Source organism: Mauremys reevesii, linkage group 5, assembly GCF_016161935.1.
Source record: "Mauremys reevesii isolate NIE-2019 linkage group 5, ASM1616193v1, whole genome shotgun sequence".
Classification (NCBI taxonomy): Eukaryota; Metazoa; Chordata; order Testudines; family Geoemydidae; genus Mauremys; species Mauremys reevesii.
Window position 1 is genome coordinate 125,474,739 of NC_052627.1, and position 21,652 is coordinate 125,496,390.

The 21,652-nt window shown below is 44.6% G+C and overlaps 1 protein-coding gene across 1 annotated transcript; it reads left to right on the plus strand.

Moving 5' to 3' along the window:
* The first annotated feature begins 338 nt into the window (after positions 1 to 338).
* THNSL2 (threonine synthase like 2) lies at positions 339 to 20,213 on the plus strand. Its single transcript, XM_039539230.1, is given in 10 exon segments — positions 339 to 371; positions 8,164 to 8,399; positions 10,175 to 10,369; positions 10,753 to 10,905; positions 13,519 to 13,749; positions 16,252 to 16,400; positions 17,561 to 17,686; positions 18,630 to 18,781; positions 19,439 to 19,587; positions 19,590 to 20,213. Coding segments are annotated over 9 exon segments (1,536 nt in total). The 5' UTR covers positions 339 to 371; positions 8,164 to 8,176; the 3' UTR covers positions 19,748 to 20,213.
* Positions 20,214 to 21,652: the final 1,439 nt, after the last annotated feature.

Genomic DNA, 21,652 nt, shown 5'->3' on the forward strand with positions numbered 1-21,652 from the left:
ATTACAAGGGGTAAGGGAGCAGCGTATGATTAGCTAATAGAATTAATGAAACTTAAAACACACAATGACTAAAATATCTACTAACAATATTTATAAACAAAGATGCAGCATTTAGTAATAACCGATACTTACAAATACAAACCAATGCATAACGACCGGCAAACGTAGAAGCTCTGTTTGAAACACGTGAGCTGAGAGAGAGGCTTCGAGGTGATCAGGCTCAGTTACGAGTGTACACAGGATACACAGGATTCGTTTTTCTTTCTCCTCTCCCTGCCTGCACATGGCAGGCAGGCCTAAAGTACCAACTATGACATCATAGAAGTGTCATAGGGAGCAGGTGCCTTAAAGTCTGGCTTCGCCCCCAAAAGGTGAGGAAATGCATATTGTTTTAGAATGCGTTCAACACTGAATGACAAAAGAAGAGGCCAGGGCAAGTTTTACAGGATGCAGACAGGAACTCATCTCAACAAATACTAGATGACCTATTGAGGTCCCTTCCAGTTCTATGATTCTAATATCTTGCTGTTAAGTGTTCAAGCTTGTAATTTACTAATGAGGGTGGTAGGGAGCCTGCTAATACCCCTAGAGGACTGAGCACTTCCTCCCAGACTCCAACCCATGTGCACACACTTTTTTTTTGTAATCAAGAAAAACTCCTAACAACCTAGGAAATTAAGTGCAAAAATACATTAATCCAACATGAAGGCTGTAGGGTTAAGCACTAAAAAGTCAGGAAAGGCAAAAGTTATGACTGGGTGCACAAACCACTTCCTTTTGTGCATAGGCTTCATGATACAACCTTTAACTACATGAATACTGGTTATGTGAATTACTTGGGGAGTATCAGAGGGGTAGCCGTGTTAGTCTGGATCTGACATGCATCGGAGGAAGTGGGTATGCATCCGATGAAAGCTCATGCTCCAATACGTCTGTTAGTCTATAAGGTGCCACAGGACTCTTTGCTGCTTTTTTGGGGAGTATGTAAGGTTGCAGCAAATGGTGTATTATTTACAGTTATCAGAGAAACAACATGTAATCACATAATCAGAGACTACTGTCATCAGCTAAAGTCGCAAGGACAGAGGAGCTGCCGGAACAGCCCTGGCTTCTGAAGTCCCTTGCTTTTGCATGCTTAATTGTGCAACTTTAGCCTGGTCTGCACCCGGTGTTTGTACCGATTTAGCTATTTCGGTCAGGGGAGCTGCTTTTATAGTGATATAGTGAAAATGGTACAACACCTGCTGTGAATGCAGTTACACCAGTGTAAAGGTGCTTAGACCAGGATAACTTTGGGTACGTCCAGACTACCCGCCGTATCGGCGGGTAGCGATCGATTTTTCAGGGATCGATATATTGCGTCTCATCTAGATGTGATATATCGATCCCTGAACGCGCTCCTGTCGACTCTGGAACTCCACCGGAGCGAGCGGCGGTAGCGGAGTCGACACGGGGAGCCGCGGACGTCGATCCCACGTGGTGAGGATGGGAGGTAAGTCGGAATAAGATACTTCGACTTCAGCTACGGTATTCCCGTAGCTGAAGTTGCGTATCTTACATTGACACCCCCCCAGTGTAGACCAGGCCTTAATTCCCCAAAATGTAGGGGAATAAGTTATACAGGTATAACTCCATCCACACTAGGCGGTTCTGCTTTAACTGCAGTGGTTTCTATAGTTAAAGCAGTAACACAGCTGTGTGTTGCAGTTAGTGTTGCACTCAGTTTTTGCATTCAATAGCCCATGGTCTGTTGTCAGTGGGGTTGCAGGGGTATGAGCACCCAGCCCGTGTTGCTGCCAACTCTCACTGGCAGAAGGCTTACAGAAGAGCAGAATTTGCTGATCACTAAGGCTTGCCTTCACTTCAGTGTTAGCTCCAGGTATAGCTCAAGTGTGACCCCTAACCTGATTCCGGTGCGCGCACAAAAGTTGGGTGGTGCTTTAAACACAAGCTAGCTGGCCCGTGAGGGGGTATGAGTTGGAATTCAAGTGGAATGGGGCTGTTCCAGCTAACAATGCAATGAGGATGCAGCTCCTCTGTGCTGCCAAGGCAAACACTCTGCGGCTAATCCAATCAGTCTGTGCAGCTCCAAGTGCTGTTTTGCTGCATAAGCACTTTCACTGGAGCTGGCTAACTCAGGGGGAATTAACTCAAGGGGAGATAACTTGAGCTAACGCTGCAGTGAAGACAAGCCCTTAGTTGCACTGGAGCACACTGATATCCACCTGGATGAAAGGCCCCATATAAATGCAGTATCGGTATCACCAGTTGGTGTGCTCAGGTTTTTGCCAGCCATTGCTTGGCAGCCCATTCATCGCGTCTTGATGTTTGCGTGTTGTGTCTGCTAAAGGAGCTGCGTAAATTTGAAAAGGCCCACATGCGCATTTTAGCAGGACAGTTTAGCTGTCCTTTTAAACAATGGTCAAAAGCATCTAGAGTTTGGGAACTGGGCCTCTTTTTGGTGCATTATAAATCTAAATAAAACAAATTCAAAGCTGAACTTGGCACCCATCTCCCAACAATGATTCAGGAATAATGGAATGAGACACACATTTTTAATATCAAGGGCAATTAACCATTGGAACAGCGTCCCAAGGGATGTAGTAAATTCTCTATATCTTGGGGGTCTTTCAGTCAGGATTGGATGTCTTTCTAAAAGAGATGCTCTCATTCAACCACAAATTGTTGGGCACCATACAGGAATTCCTGGGTGAAATTCTCTCTCTGTGTTATGCAGGACTAGATGATCAAAGTGGTCTCCTCTGGCCTTAAGAGCTATGACAGCTAGGAAACCATTTCTACCACAGGTTTCAGAGTAGAAGTGAGCTGTAGCCCACAAAAGCTCATGCTGAAATAAATTTGTTTGTCTCTAAGGTGCCACAAGTACTCCTGATTTCTACCACAATGTACCAGGGAAGGACTAGACAACCCATTAGAGCAGAACTTTTTTGCGGTTCTAATTATTCTGTGACATCACGGCACTAATGACCAAGGCAGCTAGATGAACCCTTATGCTCTTTTAGGTTCTGATCCTGCAAACTTTTGTGCATGTGCTGAACTTTATTCATGTGCATAAGTGAAGTACATGCATATGTGTTTGCAGGACGGAGGCTTTAGACTCAATTGTAGTTATCAGCATTGCTCTGTACCTTTGGATCTGATTTTTCTGGGTCGAAGTCCCATTAGGTGCCATAGCAGTGCTTGAGCTGATATATGGTGATACTGATCAGCCATGTGCTTCTCACAGCAACGTGGCATTATCCTGATTCTTGATCCTATAGAAAAGAGTGAGTATTTTTCTCAAAAACAGAGAATAATAGAAATTAGAGGTGGAAACTATCTGTTAAGACCAATCAGTAGGGTGACCAGACAGCAAATGTAAAAAATTGGGATGGGGGTGGGGTAATAGGCGCCTGCATAAGAAAAAGACCCAAAAATCGGGGCTGCCCCTATAAAATCGGGACATCTGGTCACCCTACCAATCAGAGAAGCACAGAGTCATAGACAGAGGACATATAACATGCTAAACTGATTTAATTTTTTTTATTAACGCTAATGCTAAAATTATATAATACACAGGTTAAGGAAAGTGTGTCTGTACATATGGGTATAGTGCTTAGATTATCAAAAAGTACAAAGTATGTCTTAAAAGTCATAGAATACATATAGTACATAATCTGCAATATCAGCGGGGCCAGCCCAGACCAGCGCGCCTGGCACCGCAGGCGCACGCAGCCGCGCTGGGCGCGCGGGCGCTGCCGGGCGCAGCGGAAGCCCTGCACCTGCACTGCTGACTGCTGTGTGCTCTGGTCCCGGCCAGTGGACCTGACCTGCTGCAGGGCTGCTGCAGGCGAGGAGGATACTGCAGTCCTGGTGCTCCCCAGGCTCATGCAGGCAGCGGCTCGGGAGCTGCCTGACCAGCGGGACCTCTCGGCTCTCGCCAGGCACGGGTCCCCGGTCCCGTCGCGTCGGCCGGCGCAGCGCGCGCCCCTGGCATGCATGTCTGCCTGCTTGGGGCGGCCAAATTCTTAGAGCCACCCCTGTGCAATATCCCAAATGAAGGTTAATAAATTTAACAATGCAGTTTAGATATTAGCATCCAAATATCCAGGTACATCACTCATGAAAAGTTAAACAGAGAGTTGGTTGTAGAAAGCAAATATAGCAATGAGTGAAGATTGTCCCTCAGTAATTGAGAATTTAGGATACGTTGTCCGTTAGAAAATACAATCCATCAGGGAAGTATTTCAGTTACTTTCCTGGCCGTGCTTCTCATTGGCACCCCAGCTCATCTCTGCCGGTATTGCCGATGTCTGGTGATGTGTTCTAGGTAGATGTCCCTGGACTACCTGATGGCATCCAACACCATGAGTTGCCGCATCAGCCAAGTGTAGCGCTGACCAGTTCTGCATTCCCGCAACACTCGCTTGGTGCAGGGGTCCTATGCGCGCAGGGCTCTGGCGATCACAGAGCGTGAGTTTGAACCTGGTAACCCCTAGCTCTCAAGGCGTCGGCCAGAGGGGACCGCTCAAGCTTCGCAGAAAGCCAGGGTCCTGTTCTCGAAGGGCACTGTGACGTCCACCGTGACGATCTTCTTTTGGTTCTCATTGGTGATGAAAATGTCCGGTCGCAGTTGGCTGTTGGTTCCAGGGATGGTGGAGTTCATGGCCACCTACAATGAATTTTAGCCTAAAAGGTCAACTATATGTAAAATGGTTTCTACAGTCAACTCTACGAACTCTTGCAAATAGACTGTATGAGATTCTCTCTGGTGAAATCTTGTGTGATCCAGAGCTGTCTTTGTATGTACCAAGGATGTCCCTGTCTCAGTTATTCCTGTATGACAGCTGAACATAAGCTAAATAAATACTGTGTGTGTAGCACAACTCATTTCCTTATGCAGAGTTTATGATCTACCTGTTCAAGACACTTGGATTCCCTTAGTTACAAATATGTCAGAGCACTTGACCAAACATAGACAAGATCCCTGCCCCTAAGTACTTCTCACCTAGTGATGCCTGAGGTAACAGCTAAGGTATAAGGACTTCTGATAGCGGTGGCCAAGTAAGCCCCATGCTATTTGCGCCAGGCACATTCATAGCTCGCTGGGAGATGTGATTATGCACATTTATTTACCTATGGAGATTTTTATGCCATGCACCTTGCTGTAGTATCTGAGCACTTTACATGGAGATTATCAGAACAATTTGCAAGTCAATAATTCTCTCTCTGTGTCTCTCTCTGGTCCACGTGCATACGCAGATACACACAGAGGAAAAGTCCTGTAAGACTTGGGAGCGCATTATTCCAAATATCCAGTGTGCAGCTCACTTTGTAGCACTGAAGCATCCATTCTGTACTCACCTTGTCCCCAAAATCCAGCCACGTAAAAACAAACCTATATAAACTGATGCAAGAAAAAGAAGCTAGAAAGAGAGGAAGGTTGTTTTGTGGATAAGACAGAGGAATGGGCCCTAGGAAAGCTGGGTTTTAGCCCTGATGCTGCCACGAGCTTGTTGTCTGACTTTGGGCAAGTCACATAACCGCTCTGTGCCTCGGTTTCCCCATCCAATGTGGATTTAAGTTGTTTACCTACCTCCCGGGGGGAATGTGTAGCTTTATTCATTATTGTCTGCAACGAATCCAGAGATCTAGGGACAGATGGAAGTGCAAAGATTCCTTATGCAGATTTATGATTTACAACTGGAGTCCTAGTTACAGAGGAACCTGCAGTCCCCATGTGCGTTGGAGCGGGGAGTGTTTTCAGGGAGCACACAGCAAAGGCTGGCTTGCTGCCTGGACAGCGGGTTGGTGCTGGCTGGTCAATCAAGCAAAGCTCCCTTAGCTGGCTGGGGGCTCCTGGTCTGGCTCTATTCCGGAGTCTAGTCGGCTTGTGCATCGGGTGGCTGATGCCTTGCTAATTAGTAAGTAAACCCCAGCCGCTTTGGGCAGGGCCAGGACGGCTCGATGGGGCTCGTTTGACCCTGCTCGGAGGACGTTGCATTCTGCTGCTGGGGCAACCTTGCAGCCAGCTGCCTGGGGCTGGACTCGCCTTCCCCGCTCGTGCTCTGCGGGGCGGGCCGGATCAGCTGCCAGTTTCCGAAGCTCCAAGAGGCTGAAGGGGGTAACTGACCGGGTGGGGGGGTCGGTATTTGCCTGGGCTCCTGCACCCCGCAGCCCGCCTCCTGCTGGGGCCAGCGGCTCTCAGGGCTTGCGTGTCTGCAGAGCGCCCTGTTGCCGGGTGGTGACCAGCTCTGGTTTGCACCGCGGTGTGTTTTCCGCGGCTGCGGCCGGCAGACGCTACCCCTGGCAGAAGCGGGGCTGCTGCTTCGGGCTTGGACAGGTTGCAAAACGCTGCCCCGAAGCTGCAAACAAACCTGGCAAGGGCGAGGGCTCCCCCCGCTGGCATAACAGCGCTGGGCTGGGAATGGATTGTTCGGTTCTCTGGCCAGGCTCGTTCTGGGGCCCTCCAGCCGGCTGTATTCTCCAGCTGTTTTTTTCAAATCAAATTGAAGGAGATTTTGAAATAAAACGTAATTTTGAATAAAAGAATCGGATGCCAGAATTTCCCCCCTTGATTGAACCAATCTGGTGAATTTAACACAAATTTGGAAACGTTCTGTTCGACCCACATCTGTATATTTGGTCCAAAAAAAAAAAAAGGTTTCACTGAAAAATCTCACCCCGCTCTGTCTGAGCTTTCCAGGTGGTGCGGGGACACCTCGTTCTTCAAATGCTGCATGCCTGAATCGGAAAGCCATTGGCTTTCCTACATGTATGATGATTTATTGTACAGACGCAGAACAAAAAGATGGTCCCTGCACCCAGTTGCTTACAGTCTAAGCTACTGTGTATAGTGTTGTCACCCCCATCATCGAAATATCATGATCCAGGCCTCTTGAAAAATCATGAGAGTTTTAAAACTAATGAGTTGAGGCTCTTTTTATTTGCTGTGTTTTTAAAGTCTTTAGTGTTCACATTTTCCAGCTTTAATCCACAAACATGATGGCTAAAAACCTTTGATTTTCCACTGAAAGCTGGGATTCTGAGGCCTTCGCGCATTCTAGGGATGTAAAATATCATTCAAAAAGTTAACGGTTTAAATGATTAATTTTATATTGTTTAAATGGTTAACTGATTAAAGGGAGAGGGGCTGGGGTTGCTCCAGCCGGTGCAGCTGGGGCTGGGGTTGGGTTCGGCCGGCGAGGCTGGGGCCGCTCTGGCTGGTGCAGCTGGGTCTGGGGTTGGCCGGTCGGCAGGGCTAGGGCTGGGGCTGGGGTTGGTCGGCGCGGGGCTGCTGGGGTCGGCGGACCTAATACTTACTGGTTAATATTTAACATCTCTAATACATTCCAAGGCCAGAAGGGACCATTGTGATTATCTAGTCCGACCTGCTGCATAGCAAAGGCCAGAGAACTTGCCCAAAGTAATTCCTACAGCAGATCTTTTAGAAAAAACTATTGAATTCTCTTCCTATTGCATTCAGTGGGAAGCTGGCCATTGACTTCAGACTGTGGGCGTAGGCCTTGTGCTAGCATTTTTAGAAGGAGCTGTGTGTCAGTGTCCATCTCTTACAATGCTGATGTGGTCCCCTGGTATGCTGTAAGCAGGGTCTCTCTGGTCCAGTTGGTTTCCACTGGCTTGTGAACTTTACTTACTAGGTAGTCCGCTCACCCAGGTCTCTGGTGTGGTGCCATCTTCTCTGGTGTGGTGTGGTTTGGCCGTGCTAAAGTTATATAGGCCTCAATTCTCAGGATAAAGTTGGGGGCCTAATTCTCAAAATGCTGAGCCACCACAGCTCCCTCTGGGTTCCGCAGGAGCTGCAGTGGTGCTCTCTGGGGAGGAGCAGTACCAAGAGAAGTGTTTCTATAGAGAAATAAATTCTCTCCTTCCCCAAATAAATCTCCCAGTCCCCATGGAACATGCAGGGTCCCTCTTATCTCCTCAGAGAGTCCTGGCCTGAGAATAGCCCCTTGCACTTCCAGAGAACTAGTTGCCTTGATGAATCAGTCTTGAAGCCAGTCTTGTTCCCAGTTTCCATGACACTGATCAGTAAAGGGCACAGCAGCATCCACAAAACACCTGTCTGTCTGTCTCCCTGTCTCGTGATACCCCAGACTTCTCCTCCAGGGCACCCTCATGTAACTGTCATGTCTCTTGCAGCGACGCTGGAAACATGAGGTACATCAGCACTCGAGGAGAAGCCAAGAGCGTTGACTTTGAAGGAGCCCTCTTTTCTGGCTATGCACCGGATGGTGGGCTTTTCATGCCCCAGGAAATCCCTACCCTGGACTATAACACCCTGCGAATATGGAGTGTCTTCTCCTATCCAGAGCTGGTAAAGGAGCTGAGTTCACTCTTCATCTCATCTGAACTAATCCCACGGAAAGAGCTGAATGGTAAATGCAAACTAGACAGCAATCCAAGCAGCGTGCTGTAGGGTTCACGCTATTTGTATCAAAGCTCTTAGATGAGACTATTATTTTACCCTGTATTAACCCATCAGCCTAATAACCCTGATCCTCACTGGACCTATGAAGGCCCTTAGTGGCCAGAATCTCCATGGTTATTATAATGTTACCCTGTCCTTTACCTTCCCCAATTGTTTCATCCACTTGGTGTGTCTTGTCGTTAAACTAGATTGTTGGAGATCAGCTCCTCTTCTGAAGACTAGTAGAAGATTCTCTTTTAACAATCAAAGGGCCAAATTCTATCTCTGTCTATAAATGTCATTCTCTTAAAGGGCTAATGCAGTTTCCCGGGTTGCTGTAGGAAGGCAGATCTCTGCTGCAAGTGGGTGCAAATACAATATGTATAATGTTGCAAAATCGGTGGTTTGGGGCATCTTTATGCTGGCTGTAGCAGCCCCTGCCCACCTGGCTGTTCCATGCAGAAGACGCCTTCTAGGAACATTGGAGCATATCCGATGAGATCTTTGGTGTATCAGAGGGCGTGCATGGAAATGATAAGCAGGCTCTGTCACCTTTGTGGCTCCTATCATAGAAGACCTGTGGAGCCTATGTGGCTTTTGATTGGTGTAGACAGGATTAAGGAGGAAATTTCCTCTCTTGCTGTATCTGTGGTTTTTCTTTGCCTTTGGGTAGCACCCTGTCAGAATTTGGCCTGGACTGTTTTAATTAACACATATTTATAAACAGATGTAAAAGCAAATGTGGCAGATGGATTCCTCCTTCTGCCAAGTGTTCCTGGTTCTATATTTTCCCTTGGCAAAATGGATCACAAAACAAGCATGTAACATGAAGCCAGGTGTAGGTTTTGGTAAAGACACCTTGTAACAAATCGGTGGTCTCATGGTGCTTCAGAGTTGTCACTATGGTGCACTCCATGGATGCTTAAATTTCTCTCCAACAGTGGGAAAAGAGTTTGGATTCTCCTGCTGTAAAAGCTGCATCTCCTTAGCTGTCAGCCATAAATAGCCTCTGACAGACAGTTGTGCAGTTCTCTTTATACAGTTAGATTTTAATATAGCCCCTATCCAAAGTCTCACTGGGTACGTCTACACTATCCATTGGATCGGCGGTTAACGATTGATCTATCGGGGATCGATTTATCACATGTAGTGTAGATGCGATAAATCGATCCCTGATTGCTCTCCCATCGACTGCTGAACTCCAGCTCGGTGAGAGGCGGAAGCAAAGTCGACGGGGGAGCCGCGGCAATCGACCCTGCACCGTGAGGACGCGAGGTAAGTCAAACTAAGATACGTCGACTTCAGCTACACCGTTCTCGCAGCTGAAGTTGTGTATTTTAGGTCGATTCCCTCCCTCCCCCCCGGTGTAGACCAGGCCACTGTTCCATTAGAGGGCAGTGGGGACCATCCACCTGAGCTTGTTCATTGCAACATTGGTTGATTCTTGTTTTAATTGTTAAAATAGATCTGACTGGGTCAGACCCTCGGCTGGTATAAATCAGCATGGCTCTGTTAAAGTCAGTGGACCTGTCCAATTTACACTGAGGATCAGACTCTTAATTTGTAAGAGAATAATGTCTTGGGCTTCTGTCTATCACTTCCTTAGCTCTGCGGTACTGGAGAGTCTTTGGTTTTTCAGTAAAGATTCTCATGAGCCTGGCAAACCATGATCATGCAGGTGATGTGTTAGAGGTTTATTCCTGGTACCTATTCTAACAGTCCCCTTCAACTGCTTCCCTCCAGATCTGATTGACAGCGCCTTCCGGAGGTTCAGACACAAAAATGTTGTGCATCTGGCCAGGCTGAAGAATGAGTTGAATATTTTGGAGCTCTGGCATGGTGTAACTTATGCCTTTAAGGACTTGTCCTTGTCCTGCACAGGACAGTTTTTACAGTACTTCCTGAAGAAAAGGAAGAAGCACGTCACTATTCTAGTCGGTAAGTTACAGCTAAACAGATGGATGCAAGCAATGTACTCGGAATTTGCCCTGGTGGAGGCTTACATCCTAGTTATCTCCAGAACAGGGTGGCCAGTATGCCTCACTTGACCTAAAGAGGGCATCTTTACTGGTTCAGCCTTCCATTCATTCTTTGGTGTCTCTGCTGATAGTGGTTTGTGATGCGGACACTTGCTTATTGGGAAGTGCTCATTTTCCAGTATTAAATGCTGTATACCCGGCACTAACCAAAAATTATCCGGACTGACAAGTGCACCCTTCTTCTGTGTGAAAACAAATGTGGCTGTTCTTTCAGTCTTTAAATTAACTCTCTTAATTAGTAGATATAATTATTTCATCCTTGATTATTTTCATGTGAAACAGGAACTTCGGGAGACACCGGTAGCTCGGCAATTGAAAGTGTGCGAGGGGAAAACAACATGGATATCTTTGTTCTATTACCCAAAGATCTCTGCAGCCAGATACAAGAACTGCAGATGACGACGGTGATCGAAGAGAACGTCCATGTGTTTACTGGTTTGCATTTTGTTGGATGATCTACTTCATACTATTGCTGGGTTGATGTTAATGTCAATCTCAATGTGAACTAGCCAATAATTGTAGATAGCCTTGCGGGAATTGTGTTACAAACTGCTCCCACTGTGGGTGTACCATGTTGGGCCATCAAACAGCATGACTTGTATGCAGTATTGTTGTAGCCATGTGGGTCCCAGGATATTAGAGAGACAAGGTGGGTGAGGTAATACCTTTTATTGGACCAACTTCAGCTGGTGCAAGAGAAAAGCTTTCGCGTTTACACAGAGCTTTTCTTCAGGTCTGAATAGGTTTCCCAGACCTGAAGAAGATCAGACCCACGTCCATTGCCAGGAATCTTCCGGGGCTGCTGCCTTCAAGTCCAGCTCTGAAAGCAGCACAGAAGTGAGGGTGGAAATTCCACAACCCCCCTACAACATCTTTGTGACCCTCCCACAACCCCCTTTTGAGTCAGGACCCCCAAGGTTACAACACCATGAAATTACAGATATAAACATCTGAAAACATGGAATTGACCAATTTTCATATCCTATCGCTGTGAAATGGACCAGAACGGGACCATTAATTTTGTAGGGCCCTACCATGACTCATAAGAACATAAGAACATAAGAATGGTCGTACCGGGTCAGACCAAAGGTCCATCTAGCCCAGTATCTATCTACCGACAGTGGCCAATGCCAGGTGCCCCAGAGGGAGTGAATCTAACAGGCAATGAACAAGTGATCTCTCTCCTGCCATCCATCTCCATCCTCTGACGAACAGATGCTAGGGACACCATTCTTACCCATTCTGGCTAATAGCCATTTATGGACTTAGCCACCATGAATTTATCCAGTCCCCTTTTAAACATTGTTATAGTCCTAGCCTTCACAACCTCCTCAGGTAAGGAGTTCCACAAGTTGACTGTGCGCTGCGTGAAGAAGAACTTCCTTTTATTTGTTTTAAACCTGCTGCCTATTAATTTCATTTGGTGACCCCTAGTTCTTGTATTATGGGAATAAGTAAATAACTTTTCCTTATCCATTTTCTCCACATCACTCATGATTTTATATACCTCTATCATGTCCCCCCTTAGTCTTCTCTTTTCCAAGCTGAAGAGTCCTAGCCTCTTTAATCTTTCCTCGTATGGGACCCTCTCTAAACCCCTAATCATTTTAGTTGCCCTTTTCTGAACCTTTTCTAGTGCTAGAATATCTTTTTTGAGGTGAGGAGACCATATCTGTACACAGTATTCGAGATGTGGGCGTACCATGGATTTATATAAGGGCAATAATATATTCTCAGTCTTATTCTCTATCCCCTTTTTAATGATTCCTAACATCCTGTTTGCTTTTTTGACCGCCTCTGCACACTGCATGGACATCTTCAGAGAACTATCCACGATGATGCCAAGATCTTTTTCCTGACTCGTTGTAGCTAAATTAGCCCCCATCATGTTGTATGTATAGTTGGGGTTATTTTTTCCAATGCGCATTACTTTACATTTATCCACATTAAATTTCATTTGCCATTTTGTTGCCCAATCACTTAGTTTTGTGAGATCTTTTTGAAGTTCTTCACAATCTGCTTTGGTCTTAACTATCTTGAGAAGTTTAGTATCATCTGCAAACTTGGCCACCTCACTGTTTACCCCTTTCTCCAGATCATTTATGAATAAATTGAATAGGATTGGTCAGAGGACTGACCCTTGGGGAACACCACTAGTTACCCCTCTCCATTCTGAGAATTTAGCATTAATTCCTACCCTTTGTTCCCTGCCCTTTAACCAGTTCTCAATCCATGAAAGGACCTTCCCTTTTATCCCATGACAGCTTAATTTACGTAAGAGCCTTTGGTGAGGGACCTTGTCAAAGGCTTTCTGGAAATCCAAGTACACTATGTTCACCGGATCTCCCTTGTCCACATGTTTGTTGACCCCTTCAAAGAATTCTAATAGATTAGTAAGACACGATTTCCCTTTACAGAAACCATGTTGACTATTGCTCAAGAGTTTATGTTTATCTATGTGTCTGACAATTTTATTCTTTACTATTGTTTCAACTAATTTGCCTGGTACCGATGTTAGACTTACCGATCTGTAATTGCCGGGATCACCCCTAGAGCCCTTTTTAAATATTGGCGTTACATTAGCTAACTTCCAGTCATTGGGTACCGAAGCCGATTTAAAGGACAGGTTACAAACCTTAGTTAATAGTTCCGCAACTTCCCTCCCTTTGGCCCAGGCAGCGCTCTGAGTTACTGAACAGAATTGGGAGCCATAAGACATTGGTTCAAGTCCTGACTCTGCCACTGGTTCATTTTATGACCTTGGAATAACCTATAGATGGGCCCAAAGCAAAATCCCAGATCCAAACACCCTTAAAAGTTGGAAATTCTGAGTAATTCAGAATCGGAACCCACACCTGGATCCAAATGTTTCAGTTGGACCGCTATATGTGTGCCTACCCCAGCTCCACAAATCCAGTTCGATGGCTAGAATAACTTATCAGTCTTGAAACCTATTTGGTAGGTAAAAACAACTGTCTTATGCCTAATTCACTAATTTCAGCAACACTTCTGTTAATACTCCTGATTGTTCCTTCCTCTTTTCCACAGCTCATGGAAATAGCGATGAAATTGACGAGCCGATCAAAGAATTGTTCGCTGATGCAGATTTTGCTAGAAAACACAATCTGATGAGCTTGAACTCAATCAACTGGTCTAGGATTATGGTGCAGATTGCTCACTACTTCTATGCTTACTTTCAATGCACTCCATCCATGGACATGACTCCACTGCCAACTGTGGAAATTGTTGTGCCAACAGGGGGTGGAGGAAATCTCACAGGTTAGGTGTGTGTGTGTGTGTGGGGGGTGTCTTAAAACCAAAAAGTGGCTTGCGATAAAGAGGGAGTTTGTATTTTTTTTCTGAACTACTTAAATCATGATTAGTAATATTTAAGTACCAACAGCATTGTTGGCGCCATACAAGACACAGAACAGTGCTGTGGTGCCATATGTTGATAATATGGGGATGCGCATGTTAGAAATACACATGAACAGAATGAGTTGGATACTGAAAAGAGAAAATACTGAGGATCTGATTATTCTTAATTAGACATGAATGCATAGAATCATAGACTCATAGGACGGAAGGGACTTTGAGAGGTCATCTAGTTCAGTCCCCTGCACTCATGGCAGGACTAAGTATTATTTAAACCATTCCTGACAGGTGTTTGTCTAACCTGCTCTTAAGAATCTCCAATGATGGAGATTCCACAACCTCCCTAGGTAATTTATTCCAATGCTTAACCACCCTGACAGGAAGTTTTTCCTAATGTCTAACCTAAATTGCAATTGCTGCAATTTAAGCCCATTGCATCTTGTCCTATCCTCAGAGGTTAAGAAGAACAAATTTTCCCCCTCCTCCTTGTAACATGTAGTTGAAAACTGTTATCATGTCATCCCCCCACTTTTCTTTTCCAGACTAAACAAACCCAATTTTCTCAATCTTCCCTCATAGGTCATGTTTTCTAGACCTTTAATCATTTTTGTTGCTCTTCTCTGGACTGTCTCCCATTTGTCAACATCTTTCCTAATATGTGGCAACCAGAAGTGGACACAATACTCCAGCTGAGGCCTAATCAGTGCGGAGTAGAGCGGAATAATTACTTCTTGTGTCTTTCTTACAATATTCCTGCTAATACATAGAATCATAGAATATCAGGGGTTGGAAGGGACCTCAGGAGGTCATCTAGTCCAACCCCCTGCTCAAAGCAGGACCAATCCCCAGATGAGCCGGGGTCCCAACTACTCTACTCCACACCAAGTAAGAGTGCACAGGAGTCCAATGACTACAGCATCTCGGAGGCTCCAATACCACCCACAAAACAACGCTGTGACATTATAGGGAAGATTCCTTCTTCCACAGATCTCTTCAAGTACAGTGTAAGCATATATAGGCTGTGCACTGTGTTAAGGATTTGCTCTTAAATTATTATTTAACAGAAATATATTTGAGAAATTAAATAGTTACCACAAGAAAGTGCACTAGGCCCGAGGACAAAATTCTTGAGCTTGACTACAATTTAAATAAAAGCCTTTATAGCTGTGAAAAATATAAATACATTTGTATTCTGAAAAAAATAATTTATAAAAGATGCTTTCTGAAAATTCTTGATTCATCAAGCTATAAAGTTCATTTGTCATCAAATGAAGATTGCTTTTTTTTATTTAATCCCAGAATGATGTTCACTTTTTTTGCAACAATGTTACACTGTTGACTCATATTTAGCTTATGGTCTTGTATGACCTCCAGATCCCTTTCCGCACTACTCTTTCCTAGGCAGTCATTTCCCTTTTTGTATGTGTGCAACTGGTTGTTCCTTCCTAAGTGGAGTACTTTGCATTTGTCCTCATTGAATTTAATCCTATTTACTTCAGACCATTTCTCCAGTTTGTCGAGTAGAAGTACAACTAATCTGGCCTCTGTGTACCTGTGGCTCATTATACATCCATTTGCACATGAACTTTATCCTACTTGGGGGGAGAGGGGGCAACCATGGTAACAGCTCTCTCCTAACTTTACAGTTCAGGCCTTTTTAACTTTAGGGCAGGGGTAGGCAACCTATGGCATGTGTGCCGAAGGCGGCACGCGAGCTGATTTTCAGTGGCACACACACTGCCTAGGTCCTGGCCACCGGTCCGGGGGGCTCTGCATTTTAATTTTAAATTAAGCTTCTTAAACATTTTAAAAACCTTATTTACTTTACATACAACAATAGTTTAGTTATATATTATAGACATAGAAAGAGGTATTCTAAAAACGTAAAAATGTATTACTGGCACACAAAACTTTAAATCAGAGTGAATAAATTAAGACTCGGCACACCACTTCTGAAAGGTTGCTCACCCCTGCTTTAGGGGAATAATATCTACTGGAAAAGCAATACAAGAGGTGATGTAAAAAGTTGCATTCATGATATTTCAGGAGCATCTATCTGAAGCTGCATTAGCATGTTGCCAAGAGTTCAGAGGTCACATCCCATTTGAATGAAAAGCATTTTCCAGAGGCCCCTCTCTTCACTACATCTCTTAATATGATGGTGTGGTCCACAGAGAGTCCAGGACCAACCATGTGGTGGTCTCTCTTGCTGTGAGGCTGCTCAAATGGAGCATTGCATACTGGGAGCTGTAGTTTCTTTGGGCTATACCTGTATATTAAAGATAACTTTTGGTCCCTCCTGATGATTTTGCACAAGAGGAGGAGCAATGATTTCACTGGTAAATCCGCCTTAGGAACATTTCATTGTGGGGCTGAAGCCCATGTTTTTGAATTTTTCATTCCTAGCTGGATACATCGCACAGAAAATGGGACTTCCAATCCAACTCGTCGCTGTGGTAAATAATAACGACATTATCCACAGGACAATTCAGCATGGAGATTTCTCATTCTCGGGGAGCGTTAAGTCAACTTTAGCTTCTGCAATGGATATTCAGGTATGTGTCTGCTTAAGCAGGAGAGATCATATATACTGTGGTGAATGATACATCTACTAAAATTATTTTGCTGTCCATATTCTGTTCTACATTGGTTCTTACACCACCCTCATTACTGCAGAGTCTGGGTGCCTTCCAGTAGTGCATGAAGTGATGTGGCTAACATGTCACGTGTGGTTCATTCGCCTTCTGATTGTCTCCACCATGGGAGAATTGTGTGTGCAGTGTGGTGTTTGGTAGGTATTTTTGTTTTGCTTATGTGTTGCTGCTCTGTGTTTATAGTACCGAGGGCGGGCTGGAGAAGTGTCGCTGGCATTTGGAGAAGGTGGGGAGGTTTGTGATGGTCCATAGGTCCTGATAGGTCATTCCACAGCTTCAGACAGCCTTCGGGACAGCTCTGTGTCCTGTATAGATGAGCTTTTCCCCTGTGGTAGAAAGTTCCATTGTACCTGAGAAGTGGAGTTGTCGACCATGTTCTTCATCCTGGAGCTCAATTAAAAAATCCTGGGTCTCTGCCAAGATGTCAGTATTTCTGCTAATTATCTTCCTGTCCTCTAGCCAGGTCACTACATCATTCCCCTGATCTGGGGTAACAAGATCTTGCCAGACAAGCTTTTTCTGTGTTGTCTTGGGCAGTCTTCTCTTCCAACTGCAGATCCTGTGCCACTTTGCCAGTGGCTGGTAGGGGAGCCCTGGTCCACCAGCTGCTCTGAATTCCAGCCCAGCGACCCTGTGACTAGCAACCTAGATCTGTTCAATCTAGGACTCTGTTGCTGTTTTCCAGGGCTCCTACTCCACCTCCCTATCTCCTTGCCTATCTCTGGTTTACCTCTGGAGGTTCCTGTGCTCTCTATAGTGAATTTACCCTTCTGGGACTCTTTCTGGAACCCCGAGCCTTGGGCAGGACCCCAGGCTTACTCTCCACCTGGATCTCCTCTTTTCTTTTTCCAGCCCTATTTATTTTGACACAGATATACAGGGCCTGCTCCTGCAAGGAGCTGAGCATCTCCAACTCCCTTTGAGCACACAAGAGGTGCTCAGCTGTGCTGTACAGTAGTATCTACCGCACTAAGTATCCAACTAGAGCTCACCAGTGCTCCAGATTCTGAATTTGATCCTCTATGGATGGAGGCTCATGGGTGTAGTGTGTGTTTTTATAGGAACCTTACAATATGGAGAGACTCTTGTGGCTGCTTTCGGACTGTGATGGCAGCTTGATTAAAACTCTGATGGAACAGTTTTACACGTCGAAAAACCTTACACTCCCAGAAGAATTGCACAGAAAGGTCAGTCCCTTCATGTGTGTTTAGTAAATACTTTTCCATCACAATTAAAAAAAAATCAACTGTTTTCAGAATAAATATTAATATTGCAAGTGTATTAATGGGATCGTGCCATGTCATCTCAAACCTAAAATGTAGGTATCTGTAGGTAGGGTGGCGGAAGACAGGCATTTACAAAACCTGTGTGCATAAGTATCTTGTCAAATAATCCTTTCTTTTAAAATTATAATTATTTTGTTGGTGTTTAAACATTCCCCTGCAGTCCTAGAAACCCCAGTCCAGTAGCATGTGCATTATTTGTACTTAGGACCAAAACGCTCCCCAACAATGTAATTTCACTGTCCAACACCCTGAGCCAGCAAAGCTTTTAATCAAGTGCATAACTTTAAATTGTGAGTGGTTGTATGGATTTCTGTGGGACTACATGCATGCTTAACCTTTTAAGCAAGAGCTTTGGTGAATTAGGCATCAGGCTGAAAGGGAGAAAAATCAAAGGTGAAAAGTAAACTAATGGTTTCAGTGTTTGTTGTCTCCATGGGAAAGAAACACTAGCAAAGTCCTTGTTAAATCGTAAAAGATATGTATTATTGCACCTATCACATACATCAGGGTTTGGGATTGATATCCTCAAATACCGGCATCAGTTGCATTGTGTCTGGCAACAAAGTACAGTAATTAACTGATGTAGCTGGGTGTGCAAAAACCCTGCATAGACTGGATTGACTCTGATGATGATATCAATGTGTCTGACAGAAGTACCCGTCTCTCTTGTATTCAAGATACTAACAAATAAGAAGATCTTACATACACGTGGTGACATCACAGAATGAACTTTTAATACATTTTTTAAAATGATTTGACATTGATCTGTAAATTCTATTGTGGTGATTGTGGATAATTGTTGGGGGTCTTGTTTCTGTTTTTTCCCCTCTCCTGGGTTCTCCAGCTTTCTGAAGCGCTGAACTCATGTTCAGCATCCGACAAAGACATTGTTCAAGCAATGAGACGCTGTTGGGAAGATAATCGCTACCTGTTATGTCCCCACTCAGCTGTGGCTGTTCACTACCATTATAAGCAGTTGGACTGCCATCTCAGCAAGTAAGAAGCTACTAATGGAAGGCCAGATTCCTTTCAGGAAGTGGCTAACACCATGGGTGATCTTATGAGAGCAGCATTTGTGCTTCCTTCTGCGTCAAGAGGGAGATCCTGGCTCACATCAGCATGGGTGCATCAGGTTGCAGGCCAGTTCCTTCATAACCTCTTACTGAGGTTGTGCTTCCACTTTTTCCTGCACTTTCTGATCCAATCACACCCCATTTGTGCCCCACAGAGTTGCAGGACCTTCTTTTCAACTTCACTGGCCAGGTCAACCATCCATCCATCACACAGGGAGGAGGAAGCTGGACAGGGGGTGCTCTGAGACTGTGGGGCCTATTTCCATTCCCTTCTCAGATCATGCCTCCAGGCACAGTTCCTGGGTGGTGTCCATTGACTCCTTAGATGCCTTTTGAGGAGCTGTGGACGCTTTCTGGAGTTCTCTGCTCAGTGTCCCCCTCTGGCTTCCTTGTTATTAACCTTTGACCCCACTCCTGTTTTCTCTTTAATTTTCCCCAGAAATCGCCAGTAGCCTAGGCTCGGTGGTTCTGCCCCTTTAGCTGAGGGGGTGGGCCTTTTATTTTGGGTGTGTCTACACCCAACTGACCCCAGAACTACTAATAGTACACGACATCCTATGTCTCTCTCCCTCTTTCGCAGCAGACCCAGGTGCTGTTTAGCACCCGCCTCAGCAGCAAAGTTCCCGGATGCCGTGCTCAGAGCAAAGCTTGTTCCTGAAGTTCCATCTGAGATACAAGCTTTAAACGCGATGGAGACCAGGTCCACAACACTGAGGAGAGAAGACAACTGGGCAAGAATCCTAAGAGACAGAATAGAAGCCATTGCCAAGGGCAGAAACACTTAGGTGGAGTTCATCTGATCCTCAATAGTGCCATGCCTGGGCAGTTCCATATAAAGGACAAGGCTGACTTAATGATGCATAAGCTTTCTGATAATTTCCCTTCCTAGGAAAGTCCTAATGAACTCAATAGAGGATTATAATGTCTCTATATAACTTGTAATCTAAGTGATAGAATGCTGTAATTCTCGATCAAATTCTATAGAATGGTTTAAAAAAATTATGGAAAGGCTCTGCCTGCCAAATTCTATAGAGTTTTTAGAGTGACTTTGATAGAATCCTGTTTAAAGTCTCTGGAGCCATATAGCTTTTATCTCTGTTAACTCTTATGGAAAAGTTCTTTCAAATTTATCTTCAAAGTGCCTTACAAACACGAATTGTTATCTGACTACGGCTTTACACAATTATTACAATCCCATATCTTTCCGTCCCTAATAAAAAAAAAAATCTGTAGAGAAATATAATACAAATTGCTGTAACGATTTTTTTTCTTGAACAGTTATGTTGTAATTTGAATAAGTAATAAAAATGAACTGCTGTCCAAAGTACATTAAATAAAATCAGTGCTGAATTCTGCTTACTGTATCCATTTTTTGATATCTTGAAAATGCTGAATTTTATCATTTTCTTTAACTGCCCACCAGAGGGCACTGCAACCTAATTTTGTTTTGTATTTTAAAATAGATCATAAATTGAAAGAGTGCTCACCAGTTGTCACCTGTATACTGTTTAGGGTGACTAGACAGCAAATGTGAAAAATCAGGACAGTGGGTGGGGGGTAATAGGAACCTATATAAGAAAAACACCCAAAAATTGGGACTGTCCCTATAAAATCGAGACATCTGGTCACCATAATACTGTTCAAGGAGACTTGGATCTCCATTTAGGTGAACAAAAAATGCCAGATGCTTCAACAATACTTCCAGGGACTAATCTTCACAATTCAATATGTTGGAATTTTTCTACAGGCAATTCCATGCCTTATTTGCATGCACAGACATTCAATACCTGCAGATGGGGTACTTGCACTTTCTGTAATGCAGCTAACTGGCCATTTGCATGCACAAATAGTGGAGCTGCACAGGCAGTTGGGGTAATAGGGCACACAGGTTAGGCAGGCAATTTGGCACTCGTGAATGTGGGCAACTAACTTTTAAATGTGGAATAAGTCACATCTCTAAAAATAACGGGGTAGCCAAACAATAAAACTCTCTGTGTGGGGGAGATGAAGCCATTCTGCGTCCAAAGAGGAGAAGCTGTTTCAGTTAAGGGAAGGTAGATGCTGTGGTTGCTGGGGAGAGGTTTTTTGTCCTTAAAAAGGTGGATGCGTGTGTTACCAGAACAAAACAAAAACCGAACCCAACGTCCAACAGGCTTGTAGTAACTTCATGAACTCAAGCATGGTTTGATGTCACCGTAGCCTGTTAATGGGAATATAGTCTTGTGTGCATCCACTTGGAAGACAAGTGCAATTGCAATGTACACTTGCAGAACTCAAATTTTCCCTGTGGTGTTTACCATCTCTCCAGCTCATTTCTTTTACCTGTACAAATATAGCACAGCTTCTTGTATGAACAATCTTAGAATCATAGAAGTTTAGGGTTGGAAGAGACCTCAGGAAGTCATCTAGTCCAACCCCCTGCTCAAAGCAGGACTAACCCCAACTAAATCATCCTAGGCAGGGCTTTGTCAAGCCAGGCCTTAAACCTCTAAGGATGGAGATTCCACCACTTCCCTAGGTAACCTGTTCCGGTGCTTCACCACCCTTCTAGTGAAATAATTGTTCCTAATATCCAACCTAGACCTCCCCCACTGCAACTTGAGACCATTGCTTCTTGTTTTGTCATCTGCCACCACTGAGAACAGCCTAGCTCCATTCTCTTTGGAATCCTCCTTCAGGTAGTTGAAGGCTGCTATCAAATCCCCCCTTATTCTTCTCTTCTGCAGACTAAATAAACCCAGTTCCCTCAGACTCTCCTCATAAGTCATGTGCCCCAGCCCACTAATCATTTTCG